We start from the raw sequence: 23,816 nt of genomic DNA on the forward strand, positions 1-23,816 counted from the left end.
TCACATTTCTACTTTTGTTTGTTTTCTTTGTGCTAGGCAGTGCTGTCTTTTACTTTCTCTATTGCAATGGCATGGTCTATCAACAGTAACAGCTTACAGTTTGTTTCTGTAGGATCCAACGGATGCCTTAGAGAGGAGGGAGAGGCCCGAAACTTTTCAAATGTGCAGGAAAACAAATTATTTCGGATTCGTTCTTATTACATAACTATCCTTTAATACATTCAATAGATTAAACATGGGTTATTCTGTAATGAAATTATGTTTATGTGAAAATTCATTCAAACTTTCAATAAATGTTCATAATTGATGTAATGCTCCCTGTGTTCTTTAGGTCAGTGTGTTATGAGTGACATGCATGTTTTCTGAATGAGAATCTGTTTCCAGTGATCGGTGGAACGACCTTATTTTGACACATGTATGAAGTGTTTTGTTGGTCTGAGTGAGTTTTGTAGGTTTGATTAAATGTTTGGCCAAAATTAATCCAGGAAATGCAGACTGTGTAAAGTGTGGTTTCAGTATCGAACAATGCTTGTTAGCAATTGAAAAAAACTGTAAATGGAGCCACTACAAACTAAATCTTTTACAAACATTAGGTCTGTTGCAAAACCACTTTAGTAGAAGAATGCAGATCAAATCATCATCATACTCATTCTGCATGTGTTCATACGGTTAAACACACTTTAACATCTGATCTTGTAACATGCCACTCTCCCCCCCCCCTCCCCCCCCCATATCTGCTTTTCTTTATTTTTTTCCTCTTCCTCTCAAAGTACAAGGGTAGCATGAGCAAGAACAGTGTGCCTGCAGCCAGCAGCCCAGGACCGGTTGAAACCTGTATGGGTTGCAACTGAGGAGACACTTCCTCCATCCAGTGCATCATCAACCAAATCCTGAAAGAGCTGGAAATGATGCAAGGTGTCAGCACACAGGGTTTTATTGACTGTTATTGACGGTTTGTCATTACCAATAAGATAGATGGATAGATAGATAGATAATATGTACAATGTTGCATATGTTAATAACGGTTTAGCTCACCTGTAACAAACACACATCATCGTTTATTAAATCTGCCATGTGCATAAAAAGCAAATATGTCCTTCTTAATTAGTCAGTAAAGTTATTTTAACACCATGATGCATGTGGTGTCTGGTACTCTGAAAAAGGAGAAGCTTGTGCTGCGTTCAAGTAACTCAAGAGAACTCCGGTTTCAGTCGGTATTCCTGCAAATAAAGTTTAAATAGCATTCTTCTTTAATTGTTTGGTGAAAAATACATCTAATTTAAGTCCTGTCTTCACAGTTCCTATCAGTCGTCTGATCTGTGTCTACTTTCCGATGTCGAAAACAACATTTCGATTTTTTTTTTTGCATAAGTGCGTATGTGACCGAACGTAGGCCCAACTACTGCCGGGGTCACAATGGGGCTAATAATGTCGGGACAATGCGCACATTTAGCTCTGCAGTTGGCTGTCTCGTTCCGCCTTTGAGACTTTTTTTCCACACGACTTGAACGCAACATCAGATAAGCTAGCAGGGCCGTGTCTTCGGGACGTTGCCGTAACGTCGTCCTCCAATGGGAAGCGCCCGTAGCAGCCAACGGCTAACCCGCACGGCTCCATATTGGATCCGTCTTTTTCTCAGAAATACATTGTGCTGGAGGTCTTTCTGCGCATGTTGTCAAACATACGGCCAGACAGCCGGCTCCGCTTCCCGGTGGCTCAGGCATGAGGGATGCAGACGACAATAGGCGCTGTCACGAACAAATGTTCTTCAGTGCTTCGTTTTACTCACCGACGTCATTCACACCGTTTTTAACGGGGCTGAGGAAATTAGGTTAGAGGCGCACCTGACGACCGGAGAAAAAGTGGCATGCAGGCTGAGGAAGAAATAATTGGATTGAGATAACGAGGCACCGGCAGTAAGTAGAGTTACCTCAACTATCTCCTACACGTTTTTCTTTAAACTAACGCTTATCCCTTTTATAACGAATTATAAATAACCTCGCGGATACAGTTTCTCCCACCGTGGCCGAGCGGATTTCCAGATACGAAGCTGGTTAACTGATGTGAATGTTTAACGTCGGGGAGACACGCGGATTCTCTTAATATTTCACATGTTTCAACAAGTCCCCTCACCCACTGCACCAGAAAACTCACGGCACGTTAGGGAGAAAAAGAGGAGTTTCAACACCCAACCACAGACTTGTCTTGTTTCCTCTTGTCTGTGCTTGAAGTGGAAAGACATGGTGGCAGAATTTCCCTTATTCGCAAGTTAACGTCAGCAGTCTCCTGCTGCTGATTCCGGTCTATTATTTGGTTTATACTGTGTTTGTCATAATACGTTGGGATTGTTCTGTTGTGCTTTGTTACGGTTCGCCTATAATATTCCAACTGCAGTATTATGCGGGTCATGATGATGCACTTGTTTTTTACCCATAGTGGTACAACTTTAAGTGCTTCCCCGTGTAACACGTAGTTGGCGTGTAAGTTAGTATTGCTTTGTGATATATTATTATAGGATGCCTACATTCTGGAATAAACTCGTCGGCATACCCACCGGTCTCAACTTCAGGCGGGTGTGCATGCAGAGCTGCAAGAGCGCTGTGTCCTATTCAGAATAATCACACATATGATGCAGCAGGATAACGAGATACATAACACTCATATATAATGTTTGGACAACTGACAAATAGTTATCCAACAATGTCATTAACTACACTTTAGTGTTTTCCCCCCTAGGTTTGCAGCTTTGGGAGGAGGGTGCGTACGCGGAAATGAAGGTGTCGATGTCGCGCACGCACCCCACCACGGCGCCGGCATGTCCGCGTACGCAGTGGTCGGCGGGGAGAGAGGGGGGGGGGGGGGGGAGGGGGGGAGCGACACCGACACCTTCATTTTCTGACGGCCGCTCTCTGTCCACTAGCGGTAGCGTGTGCGCGCACGTGTCTGCTCCCCCATGCGCGTAGATCGGTGGATACTTCTAAACTACAAAAGCCAAACAGAGACCTAATTGAACGGTAGTGGAAACACTGCACTTACCACAGCCTTTGCGTCCACTTTCCGAAAATATTTTACCCTGCAAAACCAGATTATTTAAATCAAAATAACAGTTACAGAAAACGTTAAATTATGTTTGTTTTTTGGTTTTAATGTTTGTAAACTAATTTAAACAACGTTACGACAGATTACTAAATTACAGCCAAATAATGACCTTACTCTAATCCTGGATTTACTGAGAGAAGCTGATATGAAGAGGTCAACACCGTCGGCGTGATATTCGTCCTGATGCAGAAGGAAAAGCCCGCGCACCAAAGGCCTTCGAGCCCTGCCTATTGTGGTGTAATAGTCTACTCCATAAATTCAGAATAAACAATATATTTCCCACATGGGAAGTCTGTGACAAATTTCCTTGCAGTCTGGAGGCCAGACCATTCATTCTTGGTACTTTTGCAGTCTTGTACTATGGTTACATTATTGCTGATGCATATGTAATAAACATATATCAGTGAGGCTCTAGTGAAGACCCACTGAAATAGAAACACACCACTACCAAGAGCAAAGCTGCTTCGACTTTGCAAACAAAAAAGACTAAAATATTTTTATATTCTTCATTTGCAGAATTAAAATTGCATTTGCAAGACCTTTGTGATCTGCTGTTCATGCTTGAGGCAACCATGATTAATGTAAAAGTGCCATATACACGTGTATATACACGCCATATTTATGGCTCTCAGCGATGAACTGGAACTTGTGTCATCAGAAATAAAGTTATTTTTAGCTTTGAAAAAGAATTTCAAAATATTATGATTTATACACAGGCAACTTATTAGCCATACCTCTTGCATCTCTTACTGCTGGTTCTTAAAGATAACGCCTCTGGGATGTGACATGCCAACGACAACTAAGGGTGCCACCCTCCAAGTAGAAACTCATTTCTGCATATTGTGACTTTGTATTTATGAAAACTCTACATATAATTGGATTTTCTACTTCTAAACTATCACTTATTCCTAGAATCATTTTGATTGTGTTTATGTTATCATTTTAAAGAGTCAATTTTGTTATAACCATCCGCCTTTTGTCGATTCACTGTTACTAATCAACCCTTGGGTGCCAAACGTCTCAGTGAGTCCGAACAGTCTGCAGACATCTGGCCACCGAAAGAGGTCTTTACTGTTCCAGTAAACACATGTTAAAATAGGTCTGGATGTGGCCCAATCTGGACTTGTTGCTTCAACGTCCTTAAGACATAACTGAACCACACTGTCAAGTTAGTGTGGAATGTAGTCCACGTAGATGAAATGATGGGGAACAGTCGCACATACTCATTGACAACCTGTACAGCTGGGGGAGGGGGGGGGGGGGGGGGGGGTTAAAGGTGTTTCTAGCTCTCCACTTTTGGCAACCTCCTATGGGTTTTACCTAGAAAGCTTCAACTTTCTGTTCGTGTTATTATTGAATTTTTTGCTTTCTTTACTGGAAGTGGGAGGTGAAAGGTGGAGAGTGTTTAAAGTGGTCATAAGGGATAGTTTATGTTAAGGCATTGTAATCTAAACAGAACGTGTTTGGCAGCAATTCTTTTATAGATTAATTTAGTTGATTTAACTTCTTGGACTTATTTCACAAAAGAAAACAATTGTTCATTACAGTTTTGGAGGTTATGTCTTCGGATGTCCTCTTTTATAAGATACCAAGTCCAAAAAAGATCTAGTTCATAATAGAAATTATAGAAAAGCATTTTCTGCTAAATTAATAGGTGGGAGAGAAAAGTGATTGAGCACTTCAATTTCTTTTGATGAACTTATTGGTTAATTAAAAGCTGTTTTCATCTCTAATTTGTTTGATGTTTTCTCCCAAACCCAAAGTAAATGATCCAACTCTCCTCTTTTTGTTGCAGTGATGTTCACACTCACTGAGGTTGCATCCTTGAATGACATCCAGCCGACGTACCGCATCCTGAAGCCATGGTGGGACGTCTTTATGGATTACCTGGGCCTGGTCATGCTCATGCTGGCCATATTCGCCATGACCATGCAGATCACCAAAGACCAGGTAGCCTGCCTTCCGTGTCTGGAGGACCAGGAGGACCCCTCGGGAGCTAAGCCTGACTCGTTCGCACAGCAGAGCTCACTGAAAGCAGCAACATCAGCAGCCACCACCGTGGCAACTCTCCCTCCTCTCGTCACTAAGGACTTACCCGACAAAGCCGTACATGAAATCCATGTTCCACAACAACACACTGTGGAAGAGAAATATGTCAATCAACCTCAACCGACAGGGGTCAGGACCAACCTGGACTACCAACAATATGTCTTCATCAACCAAATATGTTACCATGTTGCCTTGCCCTGGTATTCCAAGTACTTTCCTTACCTCACACTCATACACACCATTGTTCTCATGGTCAGTAGCAATTTCTGGTTCAAATACCCAAAAACGAGCTCAAAAATTGAGCATTTTGTTTCGATTTTAGGTAGATGCTTTGAGTCTCCTTGGACCACGAAGGCTTTGTCTGAAACAGCTTGTGAGGACTCTGAGGAGAACAAACAGCGGTTGACCGGCACCTCTAGTGTACCAAAGCAAGTATCTATAGAGGGGAAAGACGACGGCACAAATGTCAACTCATCCACACCCATGCTCGGGGTGAAGTTCTCTGCAGATAAGCCCATAGCAGAGGTACCAAGTAGCATGACGATCCTGGACAAGAAAGACGGTGAGCAGGCCAAAGCCTTGTTTGAGAAAGTCAGAAAATTCCGAGCTCACGTGGAGGACAGTGATTTCATCTACAAGCTTTATGTAGCACAGACCGTTGTGAAAACGGTTAAGTTCATTTTGATATTATCCTACACTTCAACCTTTTTGGCTAAAATCAATTTTAAGCATGATTGTGAACCTGATATTAAACAGCTAACAGGGTACTCAAAGTTCTTCTGTACGCATAACATGGCTTTCATGCTAAACAAACTGCTCATTAGCTACATGGCTTTGATTTTGATCTACGGGATGGCTTGCTTGTACTCTCTCTTCTGGGTGTTTCGACGGCCTTTGAAAGAGTACTCATTTGAGAAAGTCCGAGAGGAGAGCAGCTTTAGTGACATTCCTGATGTCAAAAATGACTTTGCATTCCTCTTACACATGGTTGATCAGTATGACCAACTGTACTCCAAGCGCTTCGGTGTCTTCTTGTCTGAGGTCAGTGAAAACAAGCTTAGAGAGATCAGCCTTAATCACGAGTGGACCTTTGAGAAACTCCGGCAGCTCGTGACCCGTAACGCAGTGGACCAGCAGGAGCTGCACCTTTTCATGCTCTCAGGTCTTCCGAACGCAGTGTTCGACCTCACAGACTTGGAAGTTCTGAAGCTGGAGCTGATCCCTGAGGTGAGGTTTTCAGCAAAGGTCTCCCAAATGACCAACCTGCTGGAGCTGCACCTCTGCCACTCTCCGGCCAAAGTAGAGCAGACAGGGTTTGCTTTCCTCCGGGACCATCTCCGCTGCCTCCATGTCAAGTTCACCGATGTTGCTGAGATCCCGGCATGGGTATATTTGCTGAGGAGTTTAAGGGAACTTAACCTAATTGGCAATTTGAGCTCAGAAAATAACAAAATGATCGGCCTGGAGTCCATGCGGGATTTGAGGCACTTAAAGACTCTTTGCCTGAAGAGCAACCTCACAAAAATGCCAACAAACATCACAGAGCTGTCGCCACATCTGATTAAGCTTGTGGTGCACAATGACGGTACAAAATTGGTGGTACTAAATAGTCTGAAAAAAATGACCAATCTGATTGAACTGGAGCTGCACACCTGCGAGTTAGAGAGGATTCCTCATGCTATTTTTAGCTTGGTCAACTTGCAGGAACTTGACCTGAAATCGAACAACATCCGAACCATAGAGGAGATCATCAGCTTCCAGCATCTCAAGAGGCTGACGTGTCTTAAACTGTGGCACAACAAAATTATCACCATCCCATCATCCATTGGCCAGGTCAAGTCACTGGAGTCTCTTTACCTCTCCCACAACAAACTGGAGTGCCTGCCTCCATCCTTGTTCACTCTACCTAAACTGAGGTACTTGGACGTTGGCCACAACTCCATCTCCGTGCTCCCGCCAGACGTGGGTCTCCTCCACAATCTGCAGCACTTGGCCATCAACTCCAACAAGCTGGAGGTGCTGCCCAAGTCTCTGTTCAGATGTACCAAGCTCAAGGCGTTGTGTCTGGGGAACAATGCGCTCACCGTGCTGCCAGAGGTCGCGGGTCAACTAGTGCAGCTCACCCAGCTGGAGCTGAGAGGAAACTGTCTGGACAGACTGCCCGTCCAGCTGGGAAACTGCCGCCTGTTGCGCAAAAGCGGCCTGGTGGTGGAGGACCATCTGTTTGACGCGCTGCCTGTGGAAGTCAAGGAGAACTTCAGCCGAGAGACCAGCGCGTCCTTCGGGGATGGCTTATAGCACACAAAAAAAAAAACTCGTGGTTCATGAGTTCATGAAAAGCCTGCGAGACGGATGTAAGAGGAGACTCTACTGCTATAATATCCACAAAAAATGCATTTTTTTGATTATTAATTATTCTGGATTATTGTGTTGACTAAGATGCTTGGCTGTATTAAGAATGAAACAGATCATTTTACTGACTGATTATGTAATGCAGCAACTTTTTGGCATTTAGGCTTCTAATAGCTTTGAATAATACCACATTAGAAATCTAGCTTCTCTATTTAACCCTATATTGACCAAAACTGTTAACTCCAGTGACACAGTATTTGTATTTATCATTATTGTTCTTACTCAGGTATAATTGTAACCTTGGGGAACAATCTTTTTGCCTTAACTGCTGCTTTGTTGTTTTTTTTACAGTGAGGGCTTCCCCAAACATAAGGCCAAAAATGAATATTGAATGTTTTGTCAATTTCTTTTCATACATACACTATTCACAGAGCAATTTATATATGTTATAGAAGATGACACAATGCAGCACCTCTTTTTCAGCAGCTTTTACTTTTATTTAAATCAACTTTTATTTTACTCGATATCTTGCAGCCAAAGGAATGAGTTAAAAACTCAGACTTAAGCACCAGAAATTAACCTTTAACTTCCTGTTGTAGAGATTGTATACCAAGGCCTTTAGTAATTCATTTGCACATTTAAAAAATATTGATGTAAAGATCAATGAATGTTCTTTGTGATAACATTGCCCCAAACCAAAATAAAGCTTATAAAAGGGAACTCTTTTTAATCCAGCTCTTAAATTTGTAATGTGTAATAAAACTGGTAGGACTAATTACTTAACATGGCAGAATTGAACAATGATGACACCTGCCCTCATTCTTCTCAATGTATTTCTATTTCGGGCTATATATACACAGTGTGTGTTCTTCCAAACTGTTGTACCACCTTTCTGATTCTATGCTCAAAGTTCACAGCTTTATGGCACAATAAAACACGATTTTAGATGAATGTCTAATGATTCATGTACTTCAGACCCACTCCACCAAACACTTAAGCTGCATTATCAATCACACACTTTTATACTTCTAATACAATTTTTTACTTCAGGACATACTGCACATGCCCTCACAGAGTACACATGGTTGCATGCAATATGTGTTCAATTTGGACACGCTGCCCATGGACAAAGAAATTCTGTTCATTTTGGTATACTGCATTTGACATGAAATTTATTGGGACGCTAAATATTTTTCTGGCATACTAAATGGTACGGTAGTATGGTTATCAGCCATTGGTCGCACCCGTGTTTACAAAGTCAAAAACGTGGATAAGGTATACTCAACATACTTACAGAATAAAGAGTCCCCTCACAAAGCCCCCGAGCCGTGGACCACTTGTCAATGGTCAAAACTGACTTCAGTAACGACGATCCCAACCTGCTAATTCTATCACGAGACACCCTAAAATCGGTACAAACTCAAACAAATGAGCCTACATGATGTAATTCCAGTTTACTGACAGTATAGAAGCTGAAGTTTTTGTCTTGACACAGCTTCTGGTTTATTAGGCTTAACCCACTTTATCCATAATCTCACCTGGTGTGTAATGTGATGAAGGTGGATGTTGTGTATTCATCCACCCAAATCATCTTACATAAGATACATGCACACATTCTACATCCCATCGGAATAGTCCGCTCTGATATATTTATCTGATATTTTACTTTAGTGGTGAATGTTTGAAACACACACAATTATTACATTTAACGAACACAAAAATTGAATCTGGGGCTTTTAGGCCTCCTTCAGGAACCAGTTTAAACGGTAGCTCCATCACGTACACGGCATTGTGCTGCCATCTGTTGGAAGATACCATTTGTCCGTCAACAGTTTGTAGGTGAGCCAGCTTCTCGTCCTGCGTCCTGCATCTTCTCCGAGAAGAAACCAAACAATGAGTCGTCGGAACGAAGCTCCGTTAATCCGTCCGGGAGCTGCGCCGTTCCCAGTTCAACAGCCGCTTGGAAGGTAACGTTAGCTCGGTGCTGTTGACGGTGGCGGAGGTGCTAAACGATGGTTTATTCGAGAAGGTTTCGCATCAAACACGTCGAGTAAACGCCCGTGGCGTTAGTTTGACATGCTGACACTGTGTCTTCTCCATCGCGGCACCAACCGCTGCCTCAAACATGATTAGAAATGAACTGATCGTCGTCACGCTGCTCCATGTAGCTAATGCTAATAGCACAGCATGCTAAACTGTTTTAAGTTAACTGTTACACTTGCTAGCTTGAATTGTCGATGTTTCACGTTCGGTTGAATGGTTTCATGTGTTTTTCTCTGATGAATAGAATACCCAAGGACTTCAAAGAAGCAATGTTACACATCCCAGTGAAGCTGGCACATCCCAAAAACAACAGCACACGTGACGTGGCAGCTAAAACAAAACCAGCCCCAACACGAGCAGGTAATTCAGTGGACATCAAGGCACACCTGGAAACAGGCTCTCGGGGTTCACACCTGAGGAAGCTTAGGTACAACTAACCATCAGCGGGTCATATTGCTGTATTGTTTACTGCTATTACCTCATTTGATTAATTTCTGCATATGCAAAAATACTTTTTTTTATAATTCTGGCCGAAATTGAAAGCTCTTTTGCTTGAAACTGCCTGAGATTCCTCAGATCTCAGAATTAGATCGCTTTTCCATCATCATCCTTCGGGTTTATGGTGTTAATTACTGTCACAGTAACTAATAAAGGAATGTTTCTTTTACTTTTAGGTAAGGTTAACTATTACCTTTTAGTTCCAGGATCTGACCAGTTTGTCAAAAATACGATGTCTTCATTGCTATTTACCTTTTGTAATAAACAGCAAAACCTTCCGATGATAAATGGAGATCTTCATTCAAGCCATTAGGACAACCATATGACTATATGGAGAAAAGCACTGACAGTTCACCAAGGTAAGACAGTCCGTGATGTTTACAATATTACATTATTCTCATTATTCAAAATTTGTGCCATCCTCCTTTCTCATTTATTCTGGAAATCAATCTCAGTGTTACATCTCGAAGGATGTCCCAATTTCTAAAATACATGTCAGGGAGCGACAACGCATCATGAACAGCCAATGTACTTACAATATACTGTATAAATGTCATGAGCACTGTTATGCTCATCTGTGCAGACCATAAGATGGAGTGGTGTAACAAAACAAAGAACCGCTGATGCAGGTGCACCAGAACACACATTTCATTGACGAGGTGTTCAATTAATGGCGCAGAGTCAAGGATGTCGTTCTTGCCTTGCGTCACTTTCTCACATCCTCGGCTCTCTCCCATGCAGAATATTTTAGACGGCAGCAGAGGAGGCAAAATTAGAAATCAAGGATGTATAAACTGAGAAATGCCTGATAATAATATATTTTATTGAGTGTAAGAATTCAGTTGTTAATATTCTTATACCCCTATACACGATGTATGTAATTGAAAAAATTGCATAACACACACACACTCACACACACATTTTAATCTCTCATCTGTCTCCCTCAGGGTTGAAATATATGATCCTTACGACCCAGACGTGTCAGATTCTGAGCAAGGGATGCCTGATGCCCAAAACCACAACGAATCCCCACCTAATGAGGATTACGGCCAGCGTTCATCTCCAAGTAGAAGCTTCGGTAAAAAACGTTGCTGGGGATCAAGCTACACCGAGTCAGTAAACCAATCCCTCGACAGAAGTGACTTTGAACCTGAAATCAGACCCGCTCAAAGTCAAAGTGTCAGTCCAAGTCATAGACTGCCTGAACGACCGGGTTATGACTCCATGAGCAGACCTTTAGACCACAGGTTCTCCAGCCCTGACGGGCTTATTTACGCCGCCTCGGCCCAAATGTTTCCTGCAATGTATGGAGGACAGATGACCAACGGGGACGAGAGGATAATACTCCCAGAGTACGAGAGAGAGGTATCAACAAAAAGACTCAAATTATGACAGTTTCTTTCATTTTTTTTCTGAAAAGTGAGATTAATACTAATTTACAGGGGTTTATTAGATATTTATTAACAGGGATTATACAAAATACTTGGTACTGATTAAAGCCCATTCTCTCCTTTTGTAGATGAACACGACTGTTCGGTTATCCCCGCCCAGGTTACAGCAGGACCATCAACAGTTGAAATACTTGAGAACAGGTACATTGGTTTTGTATGTCGTCATTTTATATACATTACACTAGTAGAAGTTAAGATAAATATAGGGGAAACATCGTATAGATTATTTTTTCTTTTTCAAATCTAGTATTTACTTTGTTTTTTTTGGAAACCAAATGTTCTTTTGAATGAGTAAATCAGTACTTTTGTTTTTAATATATACAGGTGTATTTTCCTCTGTGAGCCTAATAATAATTATGTCTATGATATTATTTTACAGAAAGGGACCAGGTCTCCCCTTCCACCGAGGATTCAAGAAACTGGAACATAAATATAGTGATGGATAAGTAAGAACCAAAGACACCAACGCGTAATCATTTAACGTTTTTAGCATATTCACATCCCACTCACAGTGGTCGTGTAGCGACAACAAGTGTTGTACCTTTCATGTTCTGCAACACTTGATGTTTTTCTTCAAGGAGACCCATCACTTGTGACCTTTGTGACATTGAGTTAGCCAATGGTGGGGAGCTGGACGATCATTTGGAGAGCAAGAGCCACTGGGACACCCTGGAGCACATCCAGCAGCAAAATAACTATGATGATCTGGCTATAGCCTTCCTACAGGTACCACAATACATTTTATGGTTAAATACTGCATTGGATCCTGTGTTGAAACAGATGTTGGTGCAGTGGTGTTTTTTATGTCTATAGGAAGTCCTGCAGTATAAAAGCCACCAGTGCAGCCGAGCCATAGAGGATGGTGCACTTCAAGGTGACTATCTTTGATAAATGTGAAAGATGCACTGTCTTGTTCCAGTTTTTTTTTCTCTATCTGAGACGAAAATAAACTACAGCCTGAACTTTGTTTCTTAAGCTCTGCAGGAAAATGACCACATGACAAAGATGGAAATGTTCCACTGTGCAGCCTGCAGTATCTTTGTATCAACATCTGCATCCTCAGTCCAGACCCACATTACTTCTCAGGAACACCTCAGCAACATACAGGTAACACTACTGTAAAGGATCATGAAACATTATTCATTGGTACTTTTATTCAACATTGGTCCCTAGAAGGGATGAGTTTAAAAGAGGATGATGATGATACTGATGGATTTCCTGCAGGAGTTTCATGTGCAGCAGAGACGTTCTTGCCTTGACAAAGCAGAAACCATGATGAAGGAGCTGAAACCTCAGTTTGAACACTTTCTGAAGGTATTTTTCAAGAATGTAGACATCTCAAACAGCGTAAAACTAGTGACAATGGGGAAAAGAAAGGAACTGATCATAGAAAAACTAAGGGAAACTTTCTTTGTATATATTTCCTTCATTTAAGAACTAAGCAGTAGAATCATTTTATTTGGGGGGATCATTCTCTTACCTATAGTTCGCATAGTACTTTTTTAATTTCCTGAAAAGCATTACAGGCATTATCATTTCCAATCCATTTTTTTTACAAGATTCTGCTTGGATACACTTATGTTTTATTTTGGATTTCCTCCTCTATTTCTAAAAGGAAACACATTTTTCAAATTTACTAAAAAATAATACAATTATATGTCATTACCTTTTTGAAGTTATTGATACTAATAATAGATTAACCGACCCAATTGGTCATATCTTTAAGTGCACGAGCATGCAGGCCCTGTCTCTAATTGGCTGGAATAGTGTTGTTTGCCTTTTCCAACACCTGATTTCAGCAGACAGAAGGGACTGATAGCAGACTTGGAGAAGATACTCGCTGAAAATGAAAAATTGAAATCGCTAACTGCGTCTTTTTAAGTATTCGTCGCTTTTCAGCTCTGGTTCTCTTTATATTAGTAAAAAGCACCAGCTTAGTTCCCACTAAGGCCACTTGTATTAAAATAGACTTTATTAGGACTCTCCTTGGCAGTCACTGTCGGATCGCATTTTTCACAATGTTTTCTTTTCTTTCAGGGCGGCAGCCCATTTGAATGATGGAAGTAATCAGAATACCGTTTTCACCGAGAAGCTGTTTTAAACATCAATCACAGCCACATTAAATGTTGCGCCGCCACTGCTACAGTACGTCACTTAGAATGCTTGTTGACTCTGTCAATCAGGATTTGTCTGATTAAAACGGAGGCATTTTGAACAGGTGTGTTCACACAATATAGATTTTCTTGTATCTTTGTAGAAGCAGAGCATCAATTTACATTTGTTCAAATTAAAGTTAGTCATAGTACTCCCAGGTCATCAGTTTGTCTTTTTGTGAATTGACAGATTCATTGAGGCATTTTTTAAAATGTTTTTATTTAGAACACATGTTTTAAGCATTGTATCTTTGTGATATAGTACATTGAAAATAAAATTATTTGAAAACCAGTATATTTTAAACATTAAATATATGTGACATGTATGAAGGGCTTTGTCAACACTGGCTGTGCTGAATGTATTTTTTTTACCATCAGTTTTAATTTTGTATTAGAAACAATTCAGTTATTGAAATTCTATAAAAACACTTTCTATGTATAACAGGTTTTCAGACTTTTTTTTTTGTTCTTGTACAGTAGGTCACTTTTCCACTCATGATTCCTGTGACTTCCAATTGTGAGCTTTCAGGTGCCATCTTTTTCATTCAAATTTATATCACCAACTCTGGCCTGAAAACAGGCCGTGGGCTTGGATTTAAATGTGTTGCAATACAAAAGAAACATTATTCCATGTATTAAATGTGAATATTGATACAGAAGAGGGGTGCACACAAATGTTGACAAAACGGACTCAAACCATGATAAATCTGAGGTAAAAGTTGTCTTCATTAGAAATGGATTCCACACTGCATTAAAACATAAACAGTCCGTCCATTTGGAATTGTATTTCCTAAAAATAGACCATGTAGAAACAGAAATACTAAAGTCCAAAATAATAAATGTTTTTTTTCAACTGTCTAACATGCTCAATAACTCCATCACTGAGCAATTTTGTACTTTTGGCCAGTATTTCAGTGGAAAAAAAAGTGAAAGAACATCTAATGTACATAAACATACAGGTCAGTGAACTCTAGAAAGATCCCAATTGGCTTCATGAAGCACCATGTGTGGCTGTCAGAGAGCTGTCTTGGTCAGTCTTGAGGGTCGGGGGGTCCGCGGGCAGCAAGGTGACCTCTACCATGCTTAGCCCAGTGCGAGGGACGCTAGTGTTCATAATGTGTCTCTGTAAGTGTTTGATCCAGTCCTCTTGGACTGACAAGGGACCCTGGAAGACGAGGTCACAGAACCTGTTAAGAGAAGGAGAGACAGAAAAATAATAAGAGCGCCACGCTGGCACTTTGTAGCCATGCTAGCAGCGTGTCCACGGTGAGAGTCTTCACCCACTGGATCCAGAGTCTAGAGTTGCTCTAGAAGATGATTGGATGCCATGAAAACCTCAGTCATATCCACCATCAGGATTAATTGCAATAACTTCGGTGTTTCATCAACCACTAAGTGAACATTTCAATTTATGATCAAATACCTGTAACGCTAACATCTTTCCATGTTGTTATGATTCCAATGCTTCCGTTGGTGAACATTAACAGAAGTTTTTTTAAAAAGGACAACCAAAATCTGATTAAAAGATTTTTTAGAAAAGCTATATCAAACAAATGTAATATTGCAATATTAAGACGACTACTATTACTGTCATGTGCAGAGGTCATTTTGCTAACTTTGTTTGTCAAATTACTATAAAAATCAAGCAAACTATTATTTATTTTTTTGTTGGGCCTCTGCTGTCCATTTAGTTTTGCTTAGATTCAGTTGTTCCAGTATTAGTTCAGCCATTGTTTGCCATGCAAGGTCATCACAATGATTGTTTGGGACGTATCAGTTCACTCTCCCTTGCAACTTTTTCGGACTACATCCATGACAATAGACCTCTTAGTCATCTGGGCAGTTCTCATTTTACAAATAAAGTGATTTGACAACAGAAGCAAACCACAACAAATATTTGACATCGCTCCAAATGCGGTTACCCTGGGCAACCGCGCAACAATCACCGTTGAAGTGCTGCTGGGCAGCAGATGAAATGCCATCCAATATTAAAATATCTAAATGTTATATTCATATTCTAATGGAAATACAAGTAGTACCTGCAGGTGAGCCTGTACATTTCCTCTGGAGTTTGTGGTAAGGGCGGCGTCTTCTTCTTTGAGCCAGGCCTTGAGCGTTGCCTCCTTGCTTTACAATCGAATGCTGCAAGAACGGAATTCACTGTATTACAGTTGATTTTGGAAGTCTGGACCTCATTAGGCATCACTTCATTCACACTCATGAATGTTTGGGCTCTGTATTTTCTGTATGGCCCAATACAGTGTAGCTTTGTCACTTGGCCGTAGATATAGTTGTGAGGATCCAAAGGAAAAGTAGGCCCTGAAAGCTTTCTGCCATGGATATCGCACATGCCGACGCCCTTTCTGGATCCTTACCTTCGGGAGGACACAAATAACCACTGGTACACTAATTATAACTATAATTTGGACATGACAACCTCTTGTGGTATCGGGCCCCCACAGACAGCTTTAGCTAAAGCGTTTTTGAGGAATCAGTCCTAGATTTCTGCTGACATACCTACAGTGTTTCATTTATCAAAAAACAGAATCAGCAACTTAAACTAGAAGAATGAACTGACTACATATGTGAATGTCTCTTTGATACAATAATAATGTAAATAGAGCTGCTGGACTGCTCTCGTGGGTCTAACCATTTGAAAAACTCAGTTAAGTTCTGTCCAACAAAAATAATCGATATTTCTAGAAGGTTCTTGGTAGAACGTTCCAGTTCAGGTACCATAATAAAAGATATAATTGGTCACTGGTGCAGCAACAATGATGATAACTGTCGCTGGTTTTCCCACCTACCGAATATTAACAAATGTGTGAAGTGGAACACATAACCAACCCAGAGACACCACTATCAGGATTGGATCATCAGGAAGATGAAGGGAACATTAACTTCTGCACAACAAGACCAACAAGTTTTGATTCACGGAGCAATGGTCACGCATCAACGCTGCCACGTACTGTGTTCATGAATCAAAGACAGCTGCTCGTGTATATTCATACCACAGATAACCAATATGCTCTTCAACCCAAACTGTTGCTGTTGACACTTACTGCTTCCTTCAATGAGGGCATTCCTTTTTCGTTTTGTATAAGCCCGGAGGTGGTTAGACAAGCTAACTCCACTGTGGAACGTTGCATTACAGTGGACGCACATCTTCCTATTGAATTCACCTTTCTCTGTAAAAAGACACAAAAGACATAGAGAGACCAATAAGTGAAATGGTACATAAGATTATTTGTCCCTTTGTTTAGCAAGTTTACAATTGATTAAAGTCACACTTTCTTATGTTTGTGTTCCCTATAATAAATGAGTGCATAATTTCTGCTATTTTGGTTAGAGCAATGTGTTTAGATTAGCGCACGTAATGAGAAAGTTTGGATTGCCTCTCAAAAGCTGATGCAGAGTATCTTTACTAGCAGATGCCTTTTGTCGTAAAGGATGAGGTAATACGTTTGTCTTTTTTTTTTTTTTTACTTCTTATAATCTAGTCTATACACAGTAGTGTCAGACCAATATATTGGCTCGGGTGAGCTACATTTGAAATCAGCATGACCTACGTTGGCACATACTAATAGAAATGGAAATAAAATTAAAGTACAGTACATTTAAAAGCACTGGACACCTATTCAGCACATTTTCCTGACAATAAATGATATCAAGAGGATTACTGGATTCTTATAGACTTAATTAATCAAAACATGGAGAATTCCACCGGAGGAAGTTACTTACCGCAGACCGACTTTGGCATCGAAGAACCAACTCTTGATCCTGAACTGTGCTCACTGTTTAAAGAAACTGACAACAGGTTTCTTGACATCTGAGAAGACCCCTTCATTCTGCCGTCTTCCTGACACTTCCTCTTCTTCAGAATTCCTATCAAGGCAGTCGTCTCCGAGAGGGGGTTTTTGACGTCCGACTTAGTGTCTAGCGGCCTTTTTTCAGATTCCATTTCAACTAAAGAGAACGTGGACATCAGCGGTGTGGCATCGGAGCTTGTTGGGATTCCGATGGGCAACGACGCGAAACAATCAACATTGGACACCTTTGGCGATGCACCGTATTGGAAATGGTTCCGTCTCTTTCCCAGAATTTGAAGGGCCCGCTGGAACTCCTTCTTGTCGCGCATCAACTCCCGGAGTAAACATAATGGGGATTTGTTTTTTGTGGCGAAGCTTTTACCAAGCTTTTTGAGGTGGCCTCGTATGTGGTTGGACTGTCCAGTCCTGTTATCAAATGAGTCCCCACACAGGGGACATGAGTGAACGCTCTTCACCGCCTCAGGTTCTGACTCCAGCTGCAAAACTGAGAGAAGAATAAAAATACCGGAAAAATGTAACAATACGAGTACAACACAATACACTTTATACATATTACAAATACATATACATATTATTATATAAATCTTGGGGTTTTACTTTTGCTGCCTATTCCACTGGTTTTATTGGTAGTGAGAACTTTGAACTCATCAAAAGATTATTGGGATCTCGGACATGCAGAAATGGCTAAAAGGACGATAACTCAATATTTTTGGAGGTAGAAGCAAAAGTTGTCCCCAATTATCTCTCAATTAATTGACAAAAGCACAACTATGGTAATTGGCAGACAGTAATTAATTTAGCTTATCTTTTCATCTAAAGAATTTATAAATGTGCAGTTGTTTACTTAAGCAATAAGATACGAGAGGCTGTACTTTATGAGTGTTGTTAGGCCTGACGTGCTGCGTAGTAAATAGTTGCCTTTCAGCACAAAATAGTTGTATACACCAAACGTTTTGCATTTCAGTAGTCTAGAGAAACGTTTCAAAATCCTCACCTTTTTTCAATCTCCGGAACGACGACATCTTTCGACGAATCCGCGGCCTTCTGTCTTGAGACGCCACCTGCTCGGGAGAAACCACATGCCGTGCGTTGTAGCTCAGTCCGACCCTATGGAGATGCCCTCGAACATGATTGGACAATCCAACGCCAGATTCAAAAACTGCCGGGCAGTATGGACAGTTCTTTCCGTCGGATTCCAAATCCAAATCAAACTCCTCAGCGAAGTCGGCGCTCAGCGGCGTTTGGTGGGAGTCAAGGGTCTCTTGGAAGATTTCTGTTTCAATGCATTCTTCTTTGATTTCAGGGTCCGTTTGGTCTTGCTCTTCGGTCTTTATTTTCTCAAATAGCCTTTTAGACGCCTGCAGCGCACCCCTCATCGACATTCTTCTGCTATAGGTATATAATATGCTTTGTTTTTCTTTCTTGATTCCATTGTCAAAAAGATCAGTGTCTGCATCTGTATCGCTAAACTGGAAAATGTCTTTTTCTTTACAGTGTGACTCCACATCTTCTTCTTCTTCTTCCTCCTCTTCGCCTTCGTCGTCTTGGTTCATTTTCTTGGGACTTGACAGATGTTTTGGTAAGATGAAGCATGAGTCTTGGTCAGAGGTGTTGCGGTATGGGGTGGACATCTTTCTTTTAGATGGGGACTTTCGGACTGGGGACTGGTCTATTTCGGCGGCATTGGACGTCCTCCTATGGCCATTTGGGGGTGAAGCCGAATCTTCAACCTTGATAGTCAGAGTTTCTGGCAACTGATCAGGGCGATCATTGTCACCTTGGGAATCCTGAACAAATGTTTGGAGATTATTGCCATCCTTCCATCGTTCCGGAGTTTTCTTTCCATGCCTTTGTCGGGACAAGAGAACATTTATGGATTTGTCCAGTTTTGACTCTGTTAATTGGGACTTGAGACCTTTCTTAATCTTGCTATTTTTGAATAAGTCTGAAATGTCACTGGAGTCACCAGGTGAACAAGCTCTTTTGGTGGGGATCTGATTTTTAATAGAGATTTTAGATGTAATCTCTGCATCCTCAACAGAGGTTTTAGGGGTCGGTGTGTGCAGCTCCTTTGATGGTTGTTCACTTTTCTCACTACACTGTTCAGCTTCGTTTTCTTCCATTGTTTTTTGATGACGGCGCAGAAGGTGATTTTTAAAAACAGTTTCGTTAATAGCTCTATAAGAACAAATTTGACAGGAGAAGATTTCAGAGTCATCGTTATGGATGTCCTTTCCAGCAGTAATAACAGTATGCTGCATAATGTTATGTCTCCTAAGATCCGTCTCGGTCATTGTCCTGAAGCTACATTTGTCACATCTAAACTTTCTCTTGTCCTTCTCGTGGGTTTTTGCATGTTTAACAAATGTGTTTGGGCAGTTTGTCACAAATGTGCACTGAGGGCAGAATAACTTCTTTTTGTCCACCTTCTTCTTATCCTTCACGCTTTTGATCTCCTCAGAAAGTCTTGCCATTTTATCTTTGTGGATAGACATGTGCTCAATAAGCGTAAAACTTTGCCTAAAGGACTGTCCACATTCTCGGCATATAAAAGGCTTTGGCGAGACATTTGGAGAGTCAACATGAGACTTCATATGGCAATGCAAATGATACTCTTTCTTGAAAATGAGCTTACATTTTGAGCAGGGATAACATGATGGCTTTTCCTCTGAATGGGAATTCACAGTGAGCCTCCCCTTCAATGGGGAAAGCCCATGACCTATACTGTTCTCGTGTGAATTTCTTGCAGGTGCATTGTAAAGAATTTCCTGGATGGCCTTTACAGTTCCATTGGGATATGTGGAAACTTTCCCTGTTGGGGACGACTGTGAGTTGGAGAACTTTCTTGACTTTCTGACTTTCCTGACAGGAATGGAATCTACTTGGTCTTCAGCGTCAGACAATTCCTCAGATGGCTTGTGGCTCAGATCAGGGTAAAGGTTTTCTGAGGGATCCACCATAACAACCATGTCCATTTTCCGCTTCCTTCTCCTTTGGTGGTCGGGAGAAGGGACTTCATCTTTTGACTCCTCACCGGGTGAATCGCTATGGTTCTCCCACAGAAACTGCATAAACTCTTTGTGAGGGTCCCAATGAAGGTCACTGGAACTACTAAAATTATCCAATGAGTTATCAGGTGAATCTTCATCAAAACCCCAAATTCCTGCAGTATCAATTTCCTGCACAGTTTTTAGTGGGGTGATGCTTTTTGCCTCCTCTTTTTCTGAAGAGCAGTGGAGTTCATGGGCTTGTGTGGCCTGGTGAGAGGAAGGCCCATTTCCCAGGCCAACCGGGGACAACATATCTGTGTTCGACAGAGCATCTAGAACACTGTTTTTCAAAGAGGTTTTCCCAAAAGAATCTGTGCAACAGGCTGAATCTTGTGCCATTCTCACTGGCTCTTGCAGGAGCGTGAGGGCATTGATCTCAGGATCTGCATCCTTGTCGTCTTCATCAACACCTGTCAGACATGACATTTCAGCTGCCATGGCCTGAAAAAGAAGAGTAGATAATCCTCAACCACAAGTCTTTGACTACAAAACCAACAGTTATCACTGTGGTATCTCATCCCGTTAGCTTGAATTTAACAAGTAAATTGAAGTTGCCACCTTGGCTACAAAGGGGCAATGTTTGCAATATAGTGGAGTAATGGCATCCAGGGAAGAAATTTAAGTCACTCTCCCTCTGGGTGTCTTGTAATCCAATGTACCTCTTGCATGGAGTTTGTCCAGCCTATGGATGTATAAAGAGAACTGGATGCAAGGTTGTAGGACACTATGACATTTGCTCAGTGGCGCGTAAACCCAAATAAGTCACACATCTCAGTAAAGCGAATTCGACAAAATGATCCAGATCATCAGCATTCACGGACCGACAAAACAAGCGCACTAAAGTTTCCGTAAACTCCAACTCCCAGCCATTGTTCTCTGAATCATTTACATGAACGTAGGACAAGAATAACATCGGATTCCGCTATTTTGGGCATTTTCCAATTTTTAGGAAGTAATGATTTAAATGAGCACTTCAAAACAATCAATTGTTCTTTGAGTTTCAGACGTCACTTTTCTGATGTAACACTATGGGGTGAGTCTAAGTAATTTTGGGCTGGCATCACGATCTGTGGAATCTGGAAATGGTAACGTCAACACAAGGCTAACCAGTAGATGCTTTTGGAACAGCAGTATCAGTGGTCTTTCTTTCTTCTGACAAAAACCCTTCAAACTGATTCATTCTCTCGTTAAAAAAATCTTCATTTTAATGATGGCTGAATTACGCTATGAAACCGGAACGTGAGACTCCGAAAAGAATGTAGTTAGCAGACCAATCACAGCCTTGCAGGCTGCGTGAACTCGCGTAGCTTTTGACGCAAGTCTAGAAAAATTGGTCGACACACGAAAGCGCACAAGAGGAGCACAAGAGGGGGTGAAAGGGCGCAATGGGCCCTTGGGTCTGCGTGTCCTTGCGTTTCTCTGAAAACGCAGAAGCATAAACTAGGCTTCACACAGCTGAGCCTGGTTCTGTATAAACAACACTGTTGTGATAAACGTCACACCTCTTTTGCTCCCACGGACCACGGGGATGCGGACATTTTGGTTCTATGTCGAAAACAACAGCATCAGTGGATATTCTTCCTTCTTCAACAGTGTTGCAGGTTCTCAGTGAGAAAGGGGCTACCGCTTGCTGTCAGCACTGCTGATGCTGCTTACACTGTTTGTGCTGTTAGCACGGTTAGCTGCTAGCGCGGGCTCAGCGGCCACCATGTTAAGAGCCCGTTGAGAAAAAACCTCAATTATAAGAGATGCTCTTAAACCGGAATTTAGCACATTCAAGGAAATAATGTCTAATATTTTATCCTCTGAGAAATAAAAAAAACAAACATGTGGCAGATTAATTAATAATGAAAGTAAAGATAAGTTCAAACCCTGAAATGCTCATCAGTGGCGGTGGAGATGCTTCAACCATCTAATTACGCGTACAATTAAAACTTCTAGCATGCTTAGGCATATGCCACAGGCACTACAGTTATAATGCCTGTGTGTGATTTTAGAAGTCCAATATTCAATGTAACTTATGAGTTATAGTTCCTAATAGGTAACGTTAGTTCTTAGTGATTATATTGTGCTCCCTTGACATAAAGCTGTATTATCTAGTTACTTACAATGACATCAATGTTCTTCCTTACTCAATGAGCATTCATTGAATACAAAATATGTAGGGATGAAAATAAAACATGACACTGCTGAGATGATTAATTGTAGCCATTTACAACACTACAAGGTCGTAACAGTGAGAGGTCTTAGATTTGAAGGGCAATAAAAGTGTCATACCAAGTGAATGCTCCTGTGGCAGACAAAGGTGTTTCTAACACTTACAAAGCAGCAAAAAAAACCTGCAACGACCCTCGTCAATGGCTTTTGATGTGCGGTTGTCGATTTTGTACAGTTAAAACTTTCAACACTGTAGTTCAGCTACACCAAACCGCAGTAGCTGCGATGTGTTTCAAAACCTTCCTACATGCACAACATATGCGATCGTTTACAATATGTCCCGTAAGCGTAGCATTGTATATCTTCGGCGTTTATGTCACGCTGTGTTGTTGGATGCTGCTTGCTGGAGCTGCGGACCATTCCACAAGACTGTTCCATAGCAAAACCTATTCCTGAGGCTAAACTATAGCTAATGACAATCGCCCCTCGCTACTCATCACACCGACATCAGTATAATGACAAAGAACAATCAAACGTTACCTCCGAGTGGTGTGGATGAAGACAGGGCACAAATTAAACGCTGCATTGAATCATTTCTTACTTTCGTCTTCCATCTATTTCACAGTCGCCATTTTCCGTGGTGGTCTGGTGTGGGACAGATCATTTATTTTGTAAGGGTAAACCTACATACGATTGCCTCTACCGTAACAAAAACAAAGACTTCCCTTGATCACTGCATTTGAATGTTAAACGTTCCTAGAACGCTGATATGGGTAAAATGTTACGGAAGGCATAGATTTCGTATGATATCGTCAGATAATTTGACGATTCAGCGCCATGTCCCCCTAAATTATTTCAAATGGTTCATTCCAGATAGGAGGCATAAAAAAACGGAGTTAATGACCATCTCCTTTGAGTAGAAGATTTTCTCTGGTTGATGGCGGTTAATCGCCGTTTTAATTGATACTATAAATTGAAACTATAGTTACTAGCTGTTTTTTACGTAAATATTTAGTTTGGCCACGTGAACCTGCCATTGTCACAGATACAGGAATTGTATGCCAACACAGGGGAGATGTTGGCACTATGCCCCCATGATTGTTGTCTTCGCACAGGTCTTTGTTGTTTTCGTAG

At 41.2% G+C, this 23,816-nt stretch overlaps 3 protein-coding genes across 6 annotated transcripts; 2 read left to right on the forward strand and 1 right to left on the reverse strand.

Annotated features, from left to right (window-relative positions):
* The first annotated feature begins 1,525 nt into the window (after positions 1-1,525).
* On the forward strand, positions 1,526-8,017 carry lrrc8da (leucine rich repeat containing 8 VRAC subunit Da). The gene is made up of 2 exons (XM_037459276.2): positions 1,526-1,916; positions 4,895-8,017. Coding segments are annotated over exons 1-2 (2,553 nt in total). The 5' UTR covers positions 1,526-1,915; the 3' UTR covers positions 7,447-8,017.
* A 947-nt stretch (positions 8,018-8,964) lies between these two features.
* On the forward strand, positions 8,965-13,879 carry LOC119209752 (DBIRD complex subunit ZNF326-like). 3 transcript variants are annotated; one of them, XM_037459285.2, is made up of 11 exons: positions 8,971-9,467; positions 9,788-9,903; positions 10,310-10,400; positions 10,989-11,406; positions 11,561-11,633; positions 11,872-11,938; positions 12,071-12,218; positions 12,306-12,366; positions 12,469-12,599; positions 12,717-12,806; positions 13,530-13,879. In XM_037459285.2, the coding sequence occupies exons 1-11, from the start codon at positions 9,394-9,396 to the stop codon at positions 13,548-13,550; spliced, it is 1,290 nt and encodes a 429-aa protein (XP_037315182.2). In that variant the 5' UTR covers positions 8,971-9,393; the 3' UTR covers positions 13,551-13,879. The 3 variants fall into 3 exon arrangements, with proteins under 3 accessions (XP_037315183.2, XP_037315182.2, XP_062413932.1); XM_062557948.1 differs by lacking the exons at positions 8,971-9,467; positions 9,788-9,903 and adding an exon at positions 9,947-9,970; XM_037459286.2 differs by lacking the exons at positions 12,717-12,806; positions 13,530-13,879 and having other exon boundaries at positions 8,965-9,467; positions 12,477-12,599.
* Positions 13,847-23,349, reverse strand: znf644a (zinc finger protein 644a). Of its 2 annotated transcripts, none has more exons than XM_037459274.2 (6): positions 23,223-23,349; positions 18,470-20,966; positions 17,387-17,959; positions 16,708-16,833; positions 15,685-15,787; positions 13,847-14,832 (listed from the first exon to the last, which is right to left on the reverse strand). In XM_037459274.2, exons 2-6 carry the CDS (start codon positions 20,961-20,963, stop codon positions 14,637-14,639), a joined length of 3,492 nt encoding a protein of 1,163 aa, XP_037315171.2. In that variant the 5' UTR covers positions 20,964-20,966; positions 23,223-23,349; the 3' UTR covers positions 13,847-14,636. The 2 variants fall into 2 exon arrangements, with proteins under 2 accessions (XP_037315171.2, XP_037315172.2); XM_037459275.2 differs by having other exon boundaries at positions 23,284-23,331.
* Positions 23,350-23,816: the final 467 nt, after the last annotated feature.

The sequence above is a fragment of the Pungitius pungitius genome, chromosome 15, assembly GCF_949316345.1.
Source record: "Pungitius pungitius chromosome 15, fPunPun2.1, whole genome shotgun sequence".
Classification (NCBI taxonomy): domain Eukaryota; kingdom Metazoa; phylum Chordata; class Actinopteri; order Perciformes; family Gasterosteidae; genus Pungitius; species Pungitius pungitius.

Excerpts from the sequence above, each read along its gene's own strand:
- znf644a (XM_037459274.2), bottom strand. The coding sequence starts at position 20,963 with ATGGCAGCTGAAATGTCATGTCTGACAGGTGTTGATGAAGACGACAAG. Across the intron at positions 17,960-18,469 it reads GTTCCGGAGATTGAAAAAAG|TTTTGCAGCTGGAGTCAGAA; the intron begins GTGAGGATTTTG and ends TTCTTCTCTCAG. Across the intron at positions 16,834-17,386 it reads GATGCCAAAGTCGGTCTGCG|AGAAAGGTGAATTCAATAGG; the intron begins GTAAGTAACTTC and ends GTCTTTTTACAG.
- LOC119209752 (XM_037459285.2), top strand. The coding sequence starts at position 9,394 with ATGAGTCGTCGGAACGAAGCTCCGTTAATCCGTCCGGGAGCTGCGCCG. Across the intron at positions 9,468-9,787 it reads GTTCAACAGCCGCTTGGAAG|AATACCCAAGGACTTCAAAG; the intron begins GTAACGTTAGCT and ends TCTGATGAATAG. Across the intron at positions 10,401-10,988 it reads AGCACTGACAGTTCACCAAG|GGTTGAAATATATGATCCTT; the intron begins GTAAGACAGTCC and ends TGTCTCCCTCAG.